Raw genomic sequence first — 19,752 nt, 5'->3', positions numbered from 1 at the left:
AGGAGCCCCCAGCGAGCTGCCCGGTGAGTGAGGTAGGGCAGGGGGGCTCTATGGGGAATGTTGGTGGTTCCTGACCAGGTGAAGTGTGCTTCTGAGTGGCCCCGTCCTGCAGTGGGGCGCTCCAACGTGCGGGGCCATTTGTGTGTTGAAGAGCCCCGAGAGGCTTGAGGCGCCATATTAGTTATGCGAGGCCCCGGGGGCCTATCATCATGCCGAGTCCACCGAGGGGACTCCTACGATGTCTGGGGGCATTTTGTTTCAGAGCCCCTGAGGCTCCAGAGCGCCCCGAGGGGCATGATCCCTTTAGGAGCCAGAGTGCTCTCAGGCACACAGTGTGTGCAGAGCCTAGAGGGCTCCAAGGGATTAGCGCAGTTTGCTTAAAGGGCCAGTGAGGGCCCTGGCGCAGTTTTGCTGATTCCCAGCTGCCCAGCAATTAGTGGGCAGCTGCACCGTTTAGGTCTTGGGATGTTCCCAGGTGCCCAGCAAGTAGTGGGCACCTGCACCGTTTAGGCCCCTGACTTTTGGACTACAGGGCGTCCTAGCCCCAACAAGGCCAGTTGGCCTAGGGACTGCCACAGGTAGTGGCTTATGTAAGGTTTTGCGCAATTGTGTGGTTTTTCATTGCACCTCTGAATGTTTTAGGCATCATGTGTCTTTGCGCTATTGAGTTGTGTTTTCTTTCCTGGCACCTCTGAATGTTTTTAATGCATCATGTGTCCTCCTTGACCGTACACCTCTGAATGTTTTATGCATCATGTGTTTACCTTTTTCCCTACACCGCTGAATGTGTTTTTGATGCATCATGTGTAATGTGTTCTTGCTTCTACCCCTAAATGTATTTTATTCTTAGGTGGTTGTGTTTTGCCTAGTATAGTTTATACAGAGAGGTTATGTGTCCATGCGTGATCTAGGCCTATGGTTATTAGTATTGCGTAGTGTGTACCTACCTTTACCAGTAGTTACTGGTTGTGATTTAAAACTGTTATTTGGTGCTATACTTATTCTAAGTTCTATAAGTGCTATTTCTAAAAGTGTTGGTTCTGACAGTGGCCCATGTGGCCCTGTCTCGTAAATAATCCCTTATGAATATTGCCCGTGCCTGTTGGCACGATGTACATGTGTGATTTTTTTTCTGATGTGTTTTGACAATACAAAAGTTATTTTTATATAACCTTGTGTGGAGTTCCTTTTGTGGTGTGCCTAGGATGTTGTTGCTGTTGTGTGCTGGCGCAAATGCTTTACACATTGCCTCCGAGTTTAGCCTTACTGCTCGTGCCAAGCTACCAAGGGGGTGAGCAGGGGTTATCTTGGCGTGTGACTCCCTTGCCCTGACTAGAATGGTGGTTTCTGCCTGGCTTTGGCCTCGGCCTTAGCCTACCTGAAATAGCCAGTTCTAACAACGGCATATACAATAAACATAGAAAACGAACCATTGTCCAAATCATAGGCGCCATCTTGAAATGGCAAAACCAAAACCAAATCATAATTAAATTCATTCAGGTACGCTGTACTACCGGACAAATTAATTAAATTCATGTCTATCGGTGCTTTGTACAAGGTAAATATTTACAACCTGGTTTAGAGCCCTGGATGGGCAATCATAGTAGGACAATTAATTCGATGTTATTTGAATTGCTAAATTTCCACAGTCCAGCATTTACAGATGTAACCTGACTTATTGTTTCATTTCATGGTATTTCAGAGAGAAAGTTGATTATATTAGAATACACAGGAACCATCGAGCCATCGAGGCACGTTACTCTGTTTTAATATATATATATATATATATATATATATATATATATATATATATATATATATATATATATATATAAATACATACATATACTATTCTTGAATATCCATATACCATCCCAAAATATTTTCAGTATGTTTTAATTTATTAACTAAATGATCTTCAGTGAAAGTTTATAAATCTTAAATTCTTAAGTACAAATATAAATATTTTAAGCTCAATTTAGTTTTTTGTGCCATATAATGAAATGGTTCCTTTGGTCTAGGATGTTATGGGGAAACTATGGTATTGTAAAAGACAGTTGTGTAAAGAAATGTTTGCAAAAGATGTTTTGCAAAACCGTATTATTACTTGCTAACTTTCTTTTGAAAGGAGATAAGAAAATGCTGTATTTGTATGTCAGTTTGCGGCACTCACTTTCGTCTGACGTGCTTTCCTAGGTCTCCATGGAAGTGCGGGCAAATTGACTGGCTCTACCTCCAGTCTGAATAAACTGACTGTCCAGGGATCAGGGAATCGCAGGTCTCAGTCTTCTTCCTTATTGGACATGGGCAATATGTCTGCTTCTGATCTCGATGTGGCCGACAGAACCAAGTTTGATAAGGTAAATTGAATGTGATCTTATCATTGTGCACCCTCAGCATTGTTTGTCTGTTTTAGTGTAAATATGAACCTCGTCTGCCACAAATCCCCTTTTCATGATCCCATTTTTCCAGATCTTTGAGCAGGTCTTAACTGAACTGGAGCCACTGTGTCTGGCGGAACAAGACTTCATAAGCAAATTCTTTAAACTGCCACAGCATCAAAGCTTGCCTGGAGCTCCCGTGGTATGTATCAGTCTCTACCTGTAGCTCTGATCTGTCTGGCCGGTTAACTTGAGTGCCTCAAGGGGGTGCTGGGATATGAGGTTCATTTGGAATCTCTTTTTCAGAAACTCTTTTAGGGCCATGTAGTTGCCCACAGTAATATTGCCAATGATCATATAAGAGCTCACATAAATTTTCATATACATTATTACATTCATTTAAAATAGTATAAAATATTGAAGTTTCCTTTTACTTTTAATTGACTGCATTGTTAATTGTTGTACTGCAGTGCACAGTGTAATTAATGATGGGCTGAAGGAAACTTTCATATTACTGTCATAAAGTCTGGACATCTACTGCAACCATTCCAGTCACATCTGCACAACTGTAAGGTGCTGGGAATTTGAGTATTAAGCACGTTACTCTGTTTTAACATTGCAAGTTATCAACACCTGAATAATTATTATTATTACAGAGTGACACAGAGGAAGCAGATGGAGGAACCAACTCTCGGTTACACATTCCGGGAGGACAACCGTCTGCATCATCTGAGTATGTTTTGCCATTTTATCTCTGTTCAAGCAGCTGTAGGTGTTTCCAAATTATAATGCATGTTTGAGTTTAGCACTCATTTTATTTCCTTTTTCATTTACAAAAACATACATGAATACACATTGTGTGTTTCTAAAGTACAATTTATGGTGCTGTAAGTTCGGAGTAAGATGTAATTCCCTCTACTAATGGGGAATCCATTGAACATGTTGTTTAAATATTACATTACATTGTGATTGCCTTTTAAAGACATCCGGCCTCACTATCATGTCACCAGAATATGGCAACAGTAAATGGATGCTTACTAGATATTTGCATCCTTATGTAACTTTAAATTGCGTAATGGTAACATCTGTTGTTTACAGATGTTAAAAACAGCAGACGGCCTTTATAAAAAATACAATTAAAATAAAGCCGTTATCATTCTTGTCCTCTTCAGACAGGCCGGATCTCTAAGATCTAGGTAAATCTGATACCAAGTGTTGCCAAGTGTTGCCTGTCATCCCTGGAACCCATAGACTGCCTGAAATGCCATGAAACTACTGGGCTTTGACTTCAGTGGAGCAGAGGAGTTGAACGCTTATTCAAGGAAGAAGGTCTGAAAGTCTAGTCAGAAATAATTATTTTACAAAGCTTTAGGGATTTTCTTAAAATATGACTAAATAGTTCAGTAAAATAATATTTCAGGAATATTGCGGTCTCAGCCAGTTGAGACATCCAGTTGTTTAAACCCACTCATATCTGGCTTTGTGCATAGTAGAGCAGTATAAAATGTTCATTTTTCTAATATTCTCTGCGCAGTATACCTAGTTTGGATACGTGCAGATTGGAAAATATTTGAAAGCCTTTTTTGTTCTGTTACTCCTCTTTCTCTCTGTAGATCTTTGTTGTAGTCCAAGTGGTTGGGATGGAACTTGTTAAGTGCTCTCAGTCCTTGTGCCGAATTGAATCTGCGGGAAATAGAGTGAGTGGGAGATAGGTGGGGAAAGAAAGTTGGAAGGGAAGTGAAAGCAGAGGAGGAAGGAAGGGAAGTGAAAGAGAGTGAGAACAAAGAGGCGGAGAGATAACCGCAAGGGGAAGGAGCAGGAAGTAGAAGGAGAGGATGAGAAAGGTGTGCTGGAAAGAAAATGGAAGAGAGAAGAGGAAGGTAAAAAGGGAGTGAAATTAAAGGAAAACATTTTAAAGGGGTAAATCCAAGAAGCAATAAGGTTGGAACAGGAGTATGGGGAGTGAAGGAGGAATGAGAAAGAGTGAAAAAAAGGGGGGGATATCAAATGGGTTTAAAAAATAAATGGGAGGAAGGAGGAGCCAAGTGAGAGAGGAAAGTGGGGCGCAAGCTCGATTGCAGAATTATGATATCGAATTGACAATAAGTCTTAAAGTTACAATCTAAATAATTGTACTTTTAGGTGCTTGTAGAAAGTGTAAGTTTCATTCTTAAGCTAGCACAAACCGCCAGTCATGTAAGAGCCTCTTACGGTTTGATAAAAGGAGATATACTTGACATGGGTCCCTGTAAAGAGAATAGTCTATTACTTTCGTAGGGAGCAATATTAGATTCATGGTGGAACACCTCTCAGAGGAATCGTGACAGAGGAAAACACAGTGGGTATTTCTGGAATGGTGACATTTGGGTGATACAGGGGCACTGCACAAGGATATTCTACTTAGCAGTCAGATGTTAGTCTTGTCAGTAAACGACTTGGTTGATAGTTTCTCGTTCCATACCTTTCAAAGCAGCTAGAGAATAAATTCTTACTCCTATTACTTGGAAACCAAAACCATTCGCACTACATTTGTCTCTTTTACGCTACCATATGTGTAGAACTTTATTTTATGTTTATTTTGATACTTAGCTTCTCACTATAAATTAGATTGCACCCACGAGCCAGCAGTAGGTGTTACATACAGTGGCAACATGCATGCAGCCTCTAAACGAGCGTTGACAAAGGCAGAAGGTCTTGCCTTTTGGCTGTCAGTGCAGACCTATTGACTTTGCCGATACCTTTTGCCAATTCTGTGCAGCAGGGCTGAGTGGTTGATTCTGAAATGATTCTGAAATGTTTTTTTTGTCACAGGAAAGACATGGTTCGTCAAATGATGACAAAAATATTTCGTTGCATTGAAGTAGAGCTCAATAACCTCATTGCCTTAGGAGACAAGATTGATAGTTTCAACTCCCTGTACATGCTGGTTAAGATGAGTCAACACGTGTTAACAGCAGAAAATGTGGATCCCGCCTCCTTCCTTAGCACCACACTGGGAAATGTTCTGGTGACCGTAAAAAGGAACTTTGACAAGTGCATAGTAAGTCTTGTAATTTCTTACACCTAGCAATTTAAAGCCATGGTCCATAATTATCTTGCTTCTTCTTTTCTGTTTTTTGGCAACTTTGTCCATGATCTCGGGTAATTCCATCAGGCTACATTAGGCAGTATTGGATAGTTCTGTGAGGATTGGCTTTATAACCTGGTAATCTCCGATGAGAGAGTTTGCTTTTCGCTGATGTACTTGTAAGAACATTGTATCCTGTTTGGAGAGTTTTGGAGAGTCCTATAGAAGCCTCAACTCCACCAGCCGTGATCAAAATACTCTTTTGACCCCAGAGCGAGAAAGCAAAAAGACTGACAACTAAGATGGACCCACATGGTTTAAATGCGGAGCTGTAAGGAGTCATTACAAACCTTTTTGGGGTCTCACTGGGAGTTTCAGCTATAGGCATCCTTTATGCTTGAGCAGTCCAGGGAAATGTATTGCTGACATTTCTGTGAATATCTCTGAATCTATACCATGGCCCCCAAGTAAATCTCTGCATATCTGACTTTGAGAGTTAGACTAAATTCTGATGTGTAGAGAAAAAAAGTAACTTGCATACAAAGGATGAATGACTCAACAGCCAAATGTTTATCGGAACATGGAATTGAGCATCCTGTGCTTGACCTAAATCGCATTAAATAGCAAGCATTTTCATGTGCAGGCCATCTGGGCAATTGTAGGTGTAAATATAGGCCTCAAAACATAGACGATAAAAAAATAATATAAAACATGCAGATTATAAAACGTTTGTCTGTAGACCAAAATTTCCATGTAAAAATGCTAATATGTTAATAATTCCATTATCTTCACCTTCTCTCTATAAATTACTATTGTAACACCACCCCTGGGGTATTGGGGAGAAATACATGCTAGTGGGTTAGTTGACATGTCAATTCTGTAAATAATTCAGTCTCTTTTTTACTCTATATTAGTTTGATATTTTTGAGGTTTATTCCTTTGCTGAATAGATTTCACTGTATGGGCTGTATCACCTCTCTGTTTAATGTAGGCAGGTTCAAGGGTGCATTTTCATAGGACAATGCTTGTTTAAAACAAAATGAAACCACATAATGAAGCCAATGCAAAGTCAAATAAAGTAGGCTAAATAAACTTAAATATTACATAGGGCAACGTGCTTAAAAGAGAAACAAAATGGTTACTTAGTAAAAGTGTTAGACTGTCCCGGTTAAGTTGACCTTTTTCATTCTAGTGTCACTTATTAATGAGTACATTCATCTGGTTTACGATGCTAATTTTAATACTTCAGACTAAAGGAGTGCCTGGTGTCGAGTAAGAACTGGACATGCACCACTATACTATATATATAGATTTATAAACACCAGATTACGTGCATAAGATCGTATTGATTTTAAGGTGTATGGTTTTCTTTGTGATAATTTAGAAAAAAGGCAAGGCTTTTGTCAGCGCAATTATTTGGTTCAAACGTTAAGTTAGGAAGCAAATTCTTTAGTAATATTGCTTTGATCAGAACGAAATAGGAAAGGAAAATCTTGAAATCCTGCAGTCCTTAAATTTGAGCATTGCCTGGAAGGTCTCGTTGAGCCAGCCATACATCTTAACATTATGGGTAGAACTTAAAATTGTTGTGAAGCATTATTGTAGGTCAGGGTTCTCCAACAAGTAGCTCAGGAACTGCTAGTGGCTCTCCAGCTACCTTCGAGTAGCTCCACTATGTGTAGCCCAACTTAGTAAGTAAAAAGCTTTTGTTTGGTTGAATTATACAAGTATATAAAATATCATTTGAGGCTGGTTAATCATGCTGTGTTGTTTAGCTCTATTATTGATGTTCTTTCTTAGGTATCATGGGGTATTGCACAAATGACTGCTGTGACAGGTAGAGGCATTCAAAATTGAAGGTGATAAAGTTTTTTGGGCATTATTGCTAATGATGTTGCTGGGTGCACTGAGATTGTCACTGCTGGTAAACTTGCATGATTTGGCAACTAATGGAATATTTAAGTTGTCAGTATTGTTAACCCTGAAAATATATTTTTTTTAGCTCACAATGATTTTGAAGGAACACAATTAGCTCTTAGAATAGAAAAGGAAGGAGACCCCTGTTGTGGATCATTAACATGAAGTAACATTTTAGCATCTTAGCTTCAGGTGCCTGTCCGTGTGATGTTTTCCTGATCTTCTTTTAATTCATTTGACTGATTGCTCTTTTCTTCCCTTAAGAGTAACCAGATCAGGCAGATGGAGGATGTTAAGATATCAAAGAAGAGTAAAGTAGGAATTCTTCCATTTGTTGCTGGATTTGAGGAATTTGCTGAACTTGCAGAATCCATTTTCAGAGTTGCAGAGCGAAGAGGGGACCTTGACAAAGCTTACACAAAGCTCATTAATGCAGTTTTCTTCAATGGTAAGGTTTTATTTTCCTATTAAATTGAGATTGTGCTCTGTTTCTTTGTGATACAGTTCAGTTGGTCATGAATTCATAGCTACATATTTTCCCTATTCAATATATTTTATTAATTTTTCAACTCTACAACATTACATTATAATTACATGGCTACACGCTTGACAAGCTTTACGTTTGTTAGCTTATTACAATTAATTTGTCGTGCATGCAGTAACATAATTATTTAAAGTTAAAGCAGCTCTAGTCTCCAAACATTCGTCTTGCAACACCAGTCAATATCCAACCATTCCCACACAGGATCCAAAATATTTGCATCAATTGCTTCAGATCTTCCCATAATTTTTGACAGCATGTTCAGCATAAATGTCTCTTTTTAAAATGATGTTTTTGCCCGACTTCCTTATCAATTGTGCAAGTGTCAGCGAATGCTGGGTCTTCAAATAGTGCCAGTTGAGAAACACCATTATATATCTGATGAGCTTTAGATCTTCAACTACTTCCAGTAATACGCGTGGCAAGCGAGCACAGGACCCACATCTGGGCATACCCTTCCCACTTAGGGTGACTATGGATACACAATAAGATGATGGACGGAATGCTGAACATTGTCAAACATTCATCCCCGGTCACAGCTATGCCACTGGATTAAAGCTAGCTTGGCTGATGAGAGATGATACCCTGAAACCGGTCCCAGGATGCTTGTTTTCCTGTCCAGGGAGAACCTGGCCTGGCAGTTGGGCTGAACTGTTCCCATGGGGAGCAGGGTCAAGATTGATTTGCATGTAGCTGGGCCCAAACTGGGGTGGCTTGGTGAGCAAAACAACAAAGGATTTAACCCAGTTCTGTGACATGGGTGAATGTCTGACAATGTTCAGCATTCCGTCCATCATGTTTTTGTATTGCCAAGGAAGTGATGTACAATAGTTTTGCTTACAAAGGCAAATGAGTAAGGTTTGGCATGGAGGCAAGTAGAAATTGTGGTAACCCTATATATCTTTGAAGAACATGATGAAGTTGGCCTGCACTTTAATCTCCTTACTTTACTGAGGGGGTCTTACATCCTGTGAGTTCCAACAGGTGGTCGAATATTACAGGAAACTTGGGTTCATTCCCAGCTTTATGTCGGAGTACTCCACACCTCTCCTGGCAACTGCTCAGGGGAATAAGGCCCCGCTCTGTCCGTCAGTACCCTGGGCTTTCCTGACCTCCCCCTCGGCTCAGGAAAGCCCGGGGTACCGACGGACAGAGCGGGGCCTCATTCACCTGAGCAGTTGCCAGGAGAGGTGAGGAGTTCTCCCACATAAAGCTGGGAATGAACCCAAGTTTCCTGTAATATTCGACCACCTGTTGGAACTCACAGGAAATGGTAGGGTGTATCACACCAACCATTTCCATGGAATGGGACCGGATGCTGGAGGCATTCAAGGCCATGCTCCCCCCAGCATGAGGCCGGGATGGTATTCCCCATCCCCTGCTTAATGTGGGGCCTGTCGAACTGAGCTACACTCCTATGTCCAAGAGCCCCACATGACATACACAGTGGAACAAGGCTGAATCTCAGGCCTGAATCATCTCAACCGGGGGTGAGCCAAACTAGAGGGAGGGAAGTGGGTAGTTTAGGAATGTTTTGTTTTTACTTGATTTTGTTGATGAACAGCAGTTGTAATTGGTCAATACTAAAATGTTAATACCCCAAATGGGCTATTATCTGAACCTTGAATGTAAAATGGAAATATTACTATGTTCAAGCTCATTGGACCTACTTTATAAAATCTATGTATCCATTGCAACAGCACTTACAAAGGCCACGACCTTACATAAAATCAATAAAGTATGTTAAAAAAAAAACTGCTTTCTGTAATTTTTATTGAGACCAATGCCAAAAGTGTAAGATTGTAAACAATGAATTACACAAACTCTTATTGTTTGTCGCTAAAATCTTTCCAGTCTTCTCCTGTGTAGTCTATTTACAGATATCCTAAACCCCGATCCCTAAAGTCTTGAGATGTTGCTTGGGAAACAATTTAGCTATTTAGTATTTTATGTAACCCCTCATACTGCCCCCTTATGTATGCCCCATGTGTGTAAGTACTTTAGTATTGGTCAAGTATCCATTATTATGTACTGAAGTGAAGTACTTTTGCAGTTGATGTGTCAGTTGGTTGTATAGCCAAAATTGGGTGGTCTTTCAGTTTAATCCTCCGCTCAGTTCCACAAAGGTTTTAAACCGTCCTTTATTAATCAGGTATATTTCCCTATCCTCCCATACCGCTTGTGCTATTACTCGTTTAGCAAGACGTATGTCTCCTTTGTGCCAGAGGGATGTCCTCTCTTGTGTTCTGCTGTTCCCAGCTTTTTGCACACTATGTCAGAAGTACCAAAGGATGCGAGTAACAGGGTTCACCTGTTCTGTGACTTGGGCAATTTGTGTATAGTATCCCATACTCCTTGTTTTTTGAAGAACCATCTCTATTTGTACCCAACTCAGAGGATCAGCTTATCAGCAGTAGGTTTTGTCTCACTTTTTAGGGACTTTTTCAAATTAAAATAGATTTTGTTTTTCTCTCAATAAAATTAACCGAGATTGGCAAATATACTCTGTACCAGGCTCTTTTTTGGGGGGCAATTTTACCTTTCATCAAGAAAAATGTCTTATGTGTATTTTGTAAAGTGTGCTCCGGGATCCCACACATGGACAGGAATTCTCAGTGCTTGTAATTTAAATCCAGATTACCCTCTGAAACTAGCATTATGGATAACTTATTTTTCCATATTAAAATACTTAAAGCATACAGAAAGAGGAAATACCCAAAGTTGTGGGTGATAATCATGCATAATATTAATTTGTTCATGGATTTACAAAGATAACGATATACACAGAAATTGAATAGATTCTTTGCACATTAACACAGACGTTTATTTTCCTTGTTTGGGTACATGGATTGCAGTGTATTTTAGCTTGTTAAATCAACACATACCTATTTCGCCCTTGGTGCTGTTCAACTTAAGGATTTCAAAAGGCTGGAAAGTGTTATAGGAGGTTAATTAGTAGTGTCATAGTACAAGGAGATATTATCCAAAGTAAATGCCAAAGATATTAATAGTAAATAAGACTGTCTTGTCCAATGTGAAACACATATAGGCACATAAAATGGCAACTAATGCTTGTGATCTTTTTGATGTCTGTAGTTAATATAAGTGCAGTCAAATATTGATAACAAAGAACAAGTAATTGCATTGTACAACTGTTTAATGAGTAATATGTAGGCTCAAAAGAGAATACGAGGACTGTAAATGGCGGTAGTAGGTCGCCAGATTAGCTGCGGCAAAACAGGAGGTAGAGAACTAATAGGGGCGTGAATAGAGTCATAGAAAAAGGTATGTGAAGAAGTAAATTAAGTCAAGTAGGCAGAATGGTCCTACTAGTGTTCCTGGGCAGGTGGACGGTATCAGCCTACCAAAAATGCCCATTCTGAGTTGTCAGGGAGCAATGACTGTAAATAATTGTGGATAGAAAGGAAACTTGTGGCATAAGTAGTAAAGTTGCAAGTACGGCTGTGGCAGGTTGACATGAGTGCTCAAGTCTTACAATTTTTGTCCTGTAATGACCAGTTTAGTTTGAGGTCTGATGGCGGGATTTCACTGAGGTCTGATCGTACCAGAGGGCTAATAACGATAAGGTGCCTTAAAAATGGTGTGGGTGATGTGGTTGTGGGAAAATGTAATCTGGGCTCTCGCTTTTATCGATACAGTAAAGTTTCTTCTAAGGTAAATGCTACAGTTTGCCCCCCTAGAACTACGTGGCACTGCACTAAAAGGAATTATTAAATACAAAAAAAGTACAAACATGCTACTGTGATCTCCTATTTCTTCCAAATCTCCATTCAGATTGGTGAGTCGAGAAATACCATTAACAGTAATTATGTAATTCTTTGGATGAATAAAAATGACATTTTTTGTAAAACCCTTAACTAGATGTAACTTTCATTGATACTTTGTTAGTTTTGAGCTTAAGTATTCATGTTATTCCATGTCAAGTAAACTACCTCTTCACCAGGAGTCAAAAAGGCACAGTTCCTAATAAGTTGCATCGGTCAGTCACGGGATACAACTGTGCATTTTCATTTACGTAGTTTTATGTTCCAATATATTTACATTGTTAAAAGTCGGCGCTCTATCTGTTTTAGATTTATTAAAGTTCCAGCATCCCGAATTGCTTTTATAAATTTGGTTCCTCTCTCTATGTTTTTTCGAAATTAGTTTTTCTTGATTATTTAAACAGCCAAAAGGAAGACCAAGTTGCGGAAGACATCTTCCTTAGACTAAAACTTAATATATGCCTTCCTTATTTTTAATGTCTCTGTGTTGCAGCTACTAATTCTGGACTATACGTAACCTTTTATGCCCTCTGAGATTTTTCCAAATGTTAAATATTTCGACTGTCAGCAATTTTGAGGACACTTCTTGTTTCTTCATCTCGCTCATGCACAACCTTCTCAAGCAACACAAACTTAATAGTGTCTTTGGGGTGAGCACCAGATCCTCAGCAGTGCGAAGTTCTCTTTGTTGAATGGGACCGGAACTCGCTTCAGCAAGCCAAATTGTGTGTTTTTTTCTTACAAAACTCCATGAAAAGTTATGAAATTATACTTTTGCGTTAAAATGTGAATTGCTAGGATCTCATTTCACTTTCCTTTTTACCCAAGTGCGCATGTCATATTAAGTCCCGCGAGATGCATGTTAGGGCACTACTTCTAGTAGAAAATGTCTGTTCTCTAGGCATTCTCTGTGGGGTATCGCACAAGACTTTTTAACACAATACTCAAAATTTCATAATTTCGGGAAATTTCCTAAATTTCGTGTAATTCATAATTAAAATTTCACCTAGGCCTAAAAGTCACACCTACAACTGTGTCTAATTTTGAAACCTTTTGTACAAGGCTAGTAGAAGGTTATATGTGTCCTACAGGCCAATTTCAACTCTAGATGTTCTTGAGGACTCACTAATGTCTCCCTTGTCCTCTCCTTTAGCCTCTTCCAAACATGCCCCAGCAGGCATTCCTCTCTCGTTGCTTCCCAACAATGCCATGTCATTGCCCAGGTTCAAAAAGAGGTCTCTTTTCCAGACTTTTGAGGAAACAACATGTTTACTTTTGCTCCTTTCTGACAAAATCCATGTCTGAGTTGCGTTATTTTTCCCGCCCTGCTCTGTTTAATAGTTAACTTTCAGAAATTGAAGAATCTATGACTGCTGGCATGACAAAGGTCCTATCACTAGGCAACTTCTTGCTTCTGCATTCCCATAGTACATTATTACTGTGGGACCAGCATGTTGCTCATTATGGTTCGGATTTTCATTCCTCTTTTTCAACAAAATAAACATTTAGAAGTCCTCACCGGGTCTTTCCCTTCCACTTATGAGAGGAAACATTACGACCACCAGAATGTGCTCTCTCCTATGACTCTCAAAGTCTTCCACTTTATTTTCAATGAAGCACTTCTATTCTACCAAAGACTGGTACAGCCTTTTTTGTCCTTTATTCCCTCTACATGTTAAGTTACCTGTATTTATAATTGCCAACCCCCTCTCTAGCCCCACAACCTCAATTTGCTCAACCATGAAGTTCACTTTGGGTGGTGCCTTATTAATGTTGTCCACATTAAGTTCAGCTTTGGTGGTGCTTATCGCTGTCTTTTATAACATATCCACCATTCTTGATGGGTAGAAAGCACTAGTGGGCCCCTCTTTAACATGGACTTTCTGGTAGTAACGAATTAGTTCCTCTCCAAGCTCTTTTTGGCTTCTTTGAGCCAGGAACTTGATTCCCCCTATAGGATTCACCCTGTCTTTGCTGCCATAGTCCACCTTGCTGTGTATGTTAGTATTGTGTAATTGTGAGTGGACCCGAGGTGCATTGGATAGCATGGTATAATAGCCAATTATGAGAGGTAAATGTTTTGTTCGACCTTCTGCAAAAGAGTGCTCCGTAGTCTTACTCCAAGCATGGAGCATTTATTTTGTTTAAGCAAATCGATGCTTCATAGGAAGCAGTATTCTGGACATGTTGGAAAGGAAGCCCCCTTTACAGCGAAAAAGTATAAGAAGTTTTTCATCCATTGAAGTCCTAGCTGCTGGAAGATAGCATCACTGACCAGAAAAATGCAAAATATCTGGACTAATGCTGGCGCTGACACGTCCTCAATTTAAATAGTCACCGCCCTCCAATTGGGCTGCTAAAATGAGCACACTTAGATTTGTGGGCCTCGTAGTGAGGATTCGCCAGATTCCATCCCTCCAATGGGTGCCACAATGTCTGCGGTTACATGGTGGTCTACTATATATATATTGAGAGAGATAGAGATAGATATACACGCACACACACAATGCTCAGGTAGCACTTAATCATATAAGGCTTTATTGGAATGTATTTTCATTAGCTGCCAATGGCATCCTTCACGGGTGGCAATAGCATCGAGATATATATATATATATATTCACTGAAAAAACCATAGGTTATAGACCATATATAGTTAGGAATTAGCATTTAAAAAACCTTATTTTACTCACACAAAACCATTGAAATTCCATATATAGTTAGTTGTACTAACTATATATCGCGCACCCGCAATCCACTGCTGATCATGTCACATATTACATCATTCATGACATGGTCAGTGACATCACTGATAACATCACTGATGACATCTCAAATTACATCACTGATGACATCACTGATGACATCTCAAATGACATCACTGATGACATCTCAAATGACATCTCAAATGACATCACTGATGACATCACTGATGACAACATCCAGTGACTGTGTATTTCTGTAAAGTTAAAATATGTCTTACATATTGAAGAATGAGTGGATGTAGAAGAGTCTGGATGAAGGATTTAGTAGGTGCATGACTGACTGTATGAGTGAGTGGTTAAATGTGTCTCACTGAGTGCATGGGTTAGTGACTGAACTGTGTTAATTTGTGCATCATTATGTTTGTTGTACTGTAAACTGCTGCATGTGTTGATCGGTAGCTATATGAGTAAGTATATGGGTTATTGATTGGTTGCTCAAGTATTTGTATGGGAGACTGAGTGTGTGTGTGGGTGGCTGGGAAGTGTATGACTGTGCATAGATGTGTGAGCAGTTGATTCACTAGATGTATGGGTTCAAAAGTGCACGTGGAAACAGCTGTATGGGTGGTTGACTGTGTGCATCAGTGTATTGGTGAGTGAATGGATATCTCAGTGCTACATGTCAAAGTAAGTACATATGTAAAACACAGTACATGTGAGAGTTGGCATATATAAATAACTGTGCATAAGAGCCAGTGAATGTGTGAGTGGCTGTATGGATGATTGTGAACTTGTATCAGGGATTGTAAAAGAGAGTAAATATGTGTTAGTATATGTTTGAATAAGTAAGGTGTGTATAACTGTATAGTTGAGGAAATGGAAGTGTGATTGATTCTTTGCATGACTGACTAGGTGTATAAGTAACTCCATGGATGAGTGACAGTCTGTGAGTGTCTGTTTACACTGAGTGTATCTAAGGTTATATTAGAGTCTGAAGAGGTTCATCGTATTATCACATGAATGATGTCATCAGTGATGTGATCAGTAATGTCAAATGAGATGTCATCAGTGATGTCATCAGTGATGTCATTTGAGATGTCATCAGTGATGTCATTTGAGATGTCATCAGTGATGTCATCAGTGATGTCATTTGAGATGTCATCAGTGATGTCATCAGTGATGTCACTGACCATGTCATGAATGATGTAATATGTGACATGATCAGCAGTGGATTGCGGGTGCGCGATATATAGTTAGTACAACTAACTATATATGGAATTTCAATGGTTTTGTGTGAGTAAAATAAGGTTTTTTAAATGCTAATTCCTAACTATATATGGTCTATAACCTATGGTTTTTTCAGTGAATTTTCAAGGTTTTGTAAATGCTAATTCCTAACTATATATGGTCTATAACCTATGGTTTTTTCAGTGAATTTCATTGGTTTTTTAAAAGCTAATATCTATAGCTGTAAAATTTATTCTTCTTTAAATCCAAAAATATATTTGATATGTTTATTAATAAAAAAAAATTTTAATATTTTTTTTGTTTCGCTCCCGGTTCGCGAACCGGGAAGCTTTCCGTTAGCTCAATTTGATGCCGCGACCCGGTCCGCGAACCGGTAAACGTTCCGTTAGCGCAACTGCCGCGTTAGAAATCAACATCGTGACGCGTCACGGAAGCGCGACGTATCACGTTGAAATGAAATGAAAATGAAAATGAAATGAAATGAAATGAAATGAAAAAAGAACTTAGTTAAGCGCACTGTGGCCAAACGGCTTCCTGGCGCTGGGGGGTAAGGGGGAGAGGAGGAAGGGGGGGGGGAAAGGGAAGGGAAGGGAAAAAAACGGGTTCGGCACTGCAGACAATGGGACTAACCAGGGAAGGCCTGAAGAAAAAGAAAGGTTTTTAGTGCTTTTCGGAAAGTTGTCGCGTAATGCGTCTTATGACGCGCCGCGTTAGCGCACCCGGAAGTGCTCCGGTACGCGAACTGAGACGCGAAGCGCAGCTCCCCGGAAGCGATCCGCGTCGCGAAAGCGCGACGTATCGCGTTGCCGCGTAATGCATCTTATGACGCGCCGCGTTAGCGCACCCGGAAGTGCTCCGGAGTGCGAACCGAGGCGCGAAGCTCAGCGACCCGGAAGCGATCCGGGGCGCGTTCCGCAGCGCGTAACATAAGCGTGAGAGGTCATGTGACTTTTTAATAAAACTTTTCACTGGTTCATTTAACTTTTGGTTTCATAATCATGTAAGGCTAGGTCAGGTGACCTAAAAATAACACTTTTCATTGGTTTAGAACTATTGTTTTTCCCAAATGATGAAAACCCCTCCTTCTTTCCTCACTCTGACTTTCATCATTGTGAGAGGAAGACCTTTATTCATAGTAGAGCAATGGCTTCAGTAGTTGCTTCAGCTGGTGCACCCCCACCACCACCTCCACCTCCTCATGGGAAGAGAGGACCACCTCCCCAGGTCATCACCAACACAGAGGAGGAAGAGGAAGAACTAGAGGAAGAGGAGAGAGAAGGACCACAGTTCTTGGAAGAGATGCCCCGGGTTTCCCATAGGAAAGCCAGTTTCATTTGGCAGTTTTTTTCAATCCCTCCAGGGCAGAAAAAAGTAAATGCGAGGTATGTCACCTGCCTCATTTGCAAAGAGAAATTATCAAGAGGGACTGATAAAAAGTATAGCTTCGGGAACTATACCATGCATCGGCACATGAACAGGTGGCATCCATTGAATTACAGCCGGGCGGAGATACGTGACATGGAAGAAAACCCAACAGCAACTCCTGTGGCCAGGTCAACATCGTTAATATCGTTGACAGCAGCAGAGGCACGGGAAACCGTGCTAAACATCCAGGAGAATTTTGGGCATATGAAATATACTTGTCTGCACTGCGGTGCATTGATATCATGTGGTAACATGAGCATTAATTCAATCAACCTAGCTTATAACAATCACAATTGTCCTAACCGCCCCAGACAGTAATTTTTTTTTTGCTCCTGTTGAGCCCTTTTCAATGCCTGTTTTTTGTTGTTTCCCCCCCAAAAAACCAAAAAATATATAAAATTGTTCAAAAAATACAAAAAAAACAAAAAATGTTAAAAAATATATATATATATAAAACAACAAAAACATTAAAAAAAAAGTTCTTTTCAGAACTACCTCCCCTTTCAAAAAAAATTGCTAGAATGTTTAGCACTCTGGCAAGCTCTATTTCTTTTAGTTCGCTTCCCGGTTCGCGAACCGGGAGCTAACCAAAAATTTTTTTTAAAAGAAGAGTAAGTATAAGGAAAGTAAACAGAGAGTGATGTTAAAAGAAAGACAGCTATAGGGAGTAAACCAGAGATACTGTTTAATAGATCTATTTACCGAAGAAAAGACGGAAGAGGGTATAATTGTGAAAAACAAAATAGATAAGGAAGTGAAAGAAAAAAAAGAGAGTAGAACAATAACAAAGAAGACTTTCTTGGAGAATGTGAGTGAATGTTCAAAATAAGATTAAAACATGGGGAATAACAGAGAGAAAAAATAGAAAACAGAAAAGAAGAAGTAACAGAAAAAGATTAATTGAAACAGCAAAGAAATGTAAATAACATAGAGCCATATCATCAACATAGGCAATAAAAGTTTTGCAGCTTTTATCGGCAGAAATATGTGACCAAAGCCGCTTTTGCAGCAGAAAACTGCCGCTAAAACCACTTTTGCACTAGTTTTCTGCCAATAAAAACAGCAATAATTTTATTGGCTGTGTTCATAATATGCCCCTTAGTGTGTTTCAACTACACAGAGAAAGCATTATGAACAAGTAGTGAAAGAGTGATCAGTCAAAGACACTAAGAGTAATAGAGACGGAGTGAGTGAACAAGAGTGAGGAACTATGAGAAGAGAGGGACTGAGAAAAAGAGTGGAAGGAGTTGAGTAAGTAGGTAATAGAGAAAGGAATGAGGAAAGTAGCAAAGGCAGGAAACTGAGGGTTAAAGAAATGAAGCTGTGGAACTAATAGTAGGTGAATGTGATAGAAATGTAACGAAAAGAATACAAAACATTTACCTTATAATTGTCGTTAAATTACTCACTTTTTGTTTTTATACTTTCAATCTGTGAAAGAGAGAACAAACATTTGAAAAATATTAAAACATGTATTTAAAAATTACAAAAGACAAGGGAAAAGATTGAAGGACAAACAGTTTTTCAACAACTTTGACACTGACAGAAGCTTCTGCTTCTCCAGGACCCCTACACAGTCCTAAAGATATACATTTTAAACTAACAGTATCTTGATGCAGATGAAGTGAGGCCTATCTTAAAACACGGTGCATCTTTTGCACTGCTGTTGTCTCAGAAAAGTGTCGCAAGACACTAACATTTTAAATGATTGCTTCAGGATGCCAATAAGACGTGTCCTATCCAGAGGTTTGTTTGAGGTGAGACCTACTCAGGGTTCCAAATGAAATTTCGAGTTGTTTGAAGAGAACAGAGGACATAATACATGTGAAGGCCTACCAATGAAGTAAGTCATGTCCACTTCACTCTTGAACAAAGGCCAGACCTCTTCTGTGTCCGTGGACAGACCTAAACTTCATCTGCACAATGTCATTCATAAACTTAGGAAACACAGGTGATGTAATTGAAAAATGTGGAGTTTCTTTTCCTCATTTCACAATCACATCACCTGTGTTGCCTTTGCTATATCTCATAGTGCAGATGTAGTCCAGCATATTAAACAGTACCTAGAAGTGCATCACTGCATGCAACAACTATGACACTTATAAAAGCTTTTGCTTCTGCATGCCCCCTACACAATGCTAATTATATACATTTTAAACTGATGGTATCTTGCTGGAGATGAACTGAAACCTATCTTGCAACATGGTGCATCTTTTACACAAAAGTGACCCACAATGGAGCAAAAGAGGCGCACGGCCACCATAAATCTGACCCTAACATTTTAAATGATTGTTTCAAGATGCCAATAAGGTGTAACCTATCCACAGATTTGTTTCAGGTAAGTCCTACTCAGGGTTGCAGATGGAATTTAGGTTTGTTGAAGAATACAGAGAAGATAATACATGTGGAGGCCTACCAACGAAGTGAGTAATGTCCACTGCACTCTTGAACAAATGTCAGACCTCCTCTGTCTCCAGGAACAGGCCTAAACCTCATCTACACAATGTGGTGTGTAATGTTAGGAAACACAGGTAATATAATTGAAAAACATGCAAATTTTTTTGCTCATTCCACAATCATATGACCTGTGTTTCCTTTGCTTAGGTATCTCATTGTGGAAATGTAGTCTATCATATGAAAGACTACGTAGAATATGAGCACTGTATGCAAGAACTTTGACACTTAC

General features: G+C 39.6%; 1 protein-coding gene across 7 annotated transcripts in view; it reads left to right on the top strand.

Annotated features, from left to right (window-relative positions):
* EXOC1 (exocyst complex component 1) overlaps positions 1 to 19,752 on the top strand; it is a 409,496-nt gene that overhangs the window by 296,281 nt on the left and 93,463 nt on the right. For all 7 annotated transcript variants that reach the window (XM_078678171.1, XM_078678169.1, XM_078678170.1 and 4 more), the window contains 5 exons: positions 2,197 to 2,360; positions 2,473 to 2,583; positions 3,038 to 3,114; positions 5,193 to 5,421; positions 7,630 to 7,813. In XM_078678171.1, the coding sequence (XP_078534297.1) occupies positions 2,197 to 2,360; positions 2,473 to 2,583; positions 3,038 to 3,114; positions 5,193 to 5,421; positions 7,630 to 7,813 (765 nt within the window). The remainder of the gene's footprint in view (positions 1 to 2,196; positions 2,361 to 2,472; positions 2,584 to 3,037; positions 3,115 to 5,192; positions 5,422 to 7,629; positions 7,814 to 19,752) is intronic.

The sequence above is a fragment of the Lissotriton helveticus genome, chromosome 2_2, assembly GCF_964261635.1.
Source record: "Lissotriton helveticus chromosome 2_2, aLisHel1.1, whole genome shotgun sequence".
Classification (NCBI taxonomy): domain Eukaryota; kingdom Metazoa; phylum Chordata; class Amphibia; order Caudata; family Salamandridae; genus Lissotriton; species Lissotriton helveticus.
The sequence above is the reverse complement of the archived record's forward strand: the minus strand, read 5'-3'. Positions and strand labels throughout refer to the sequence as shown.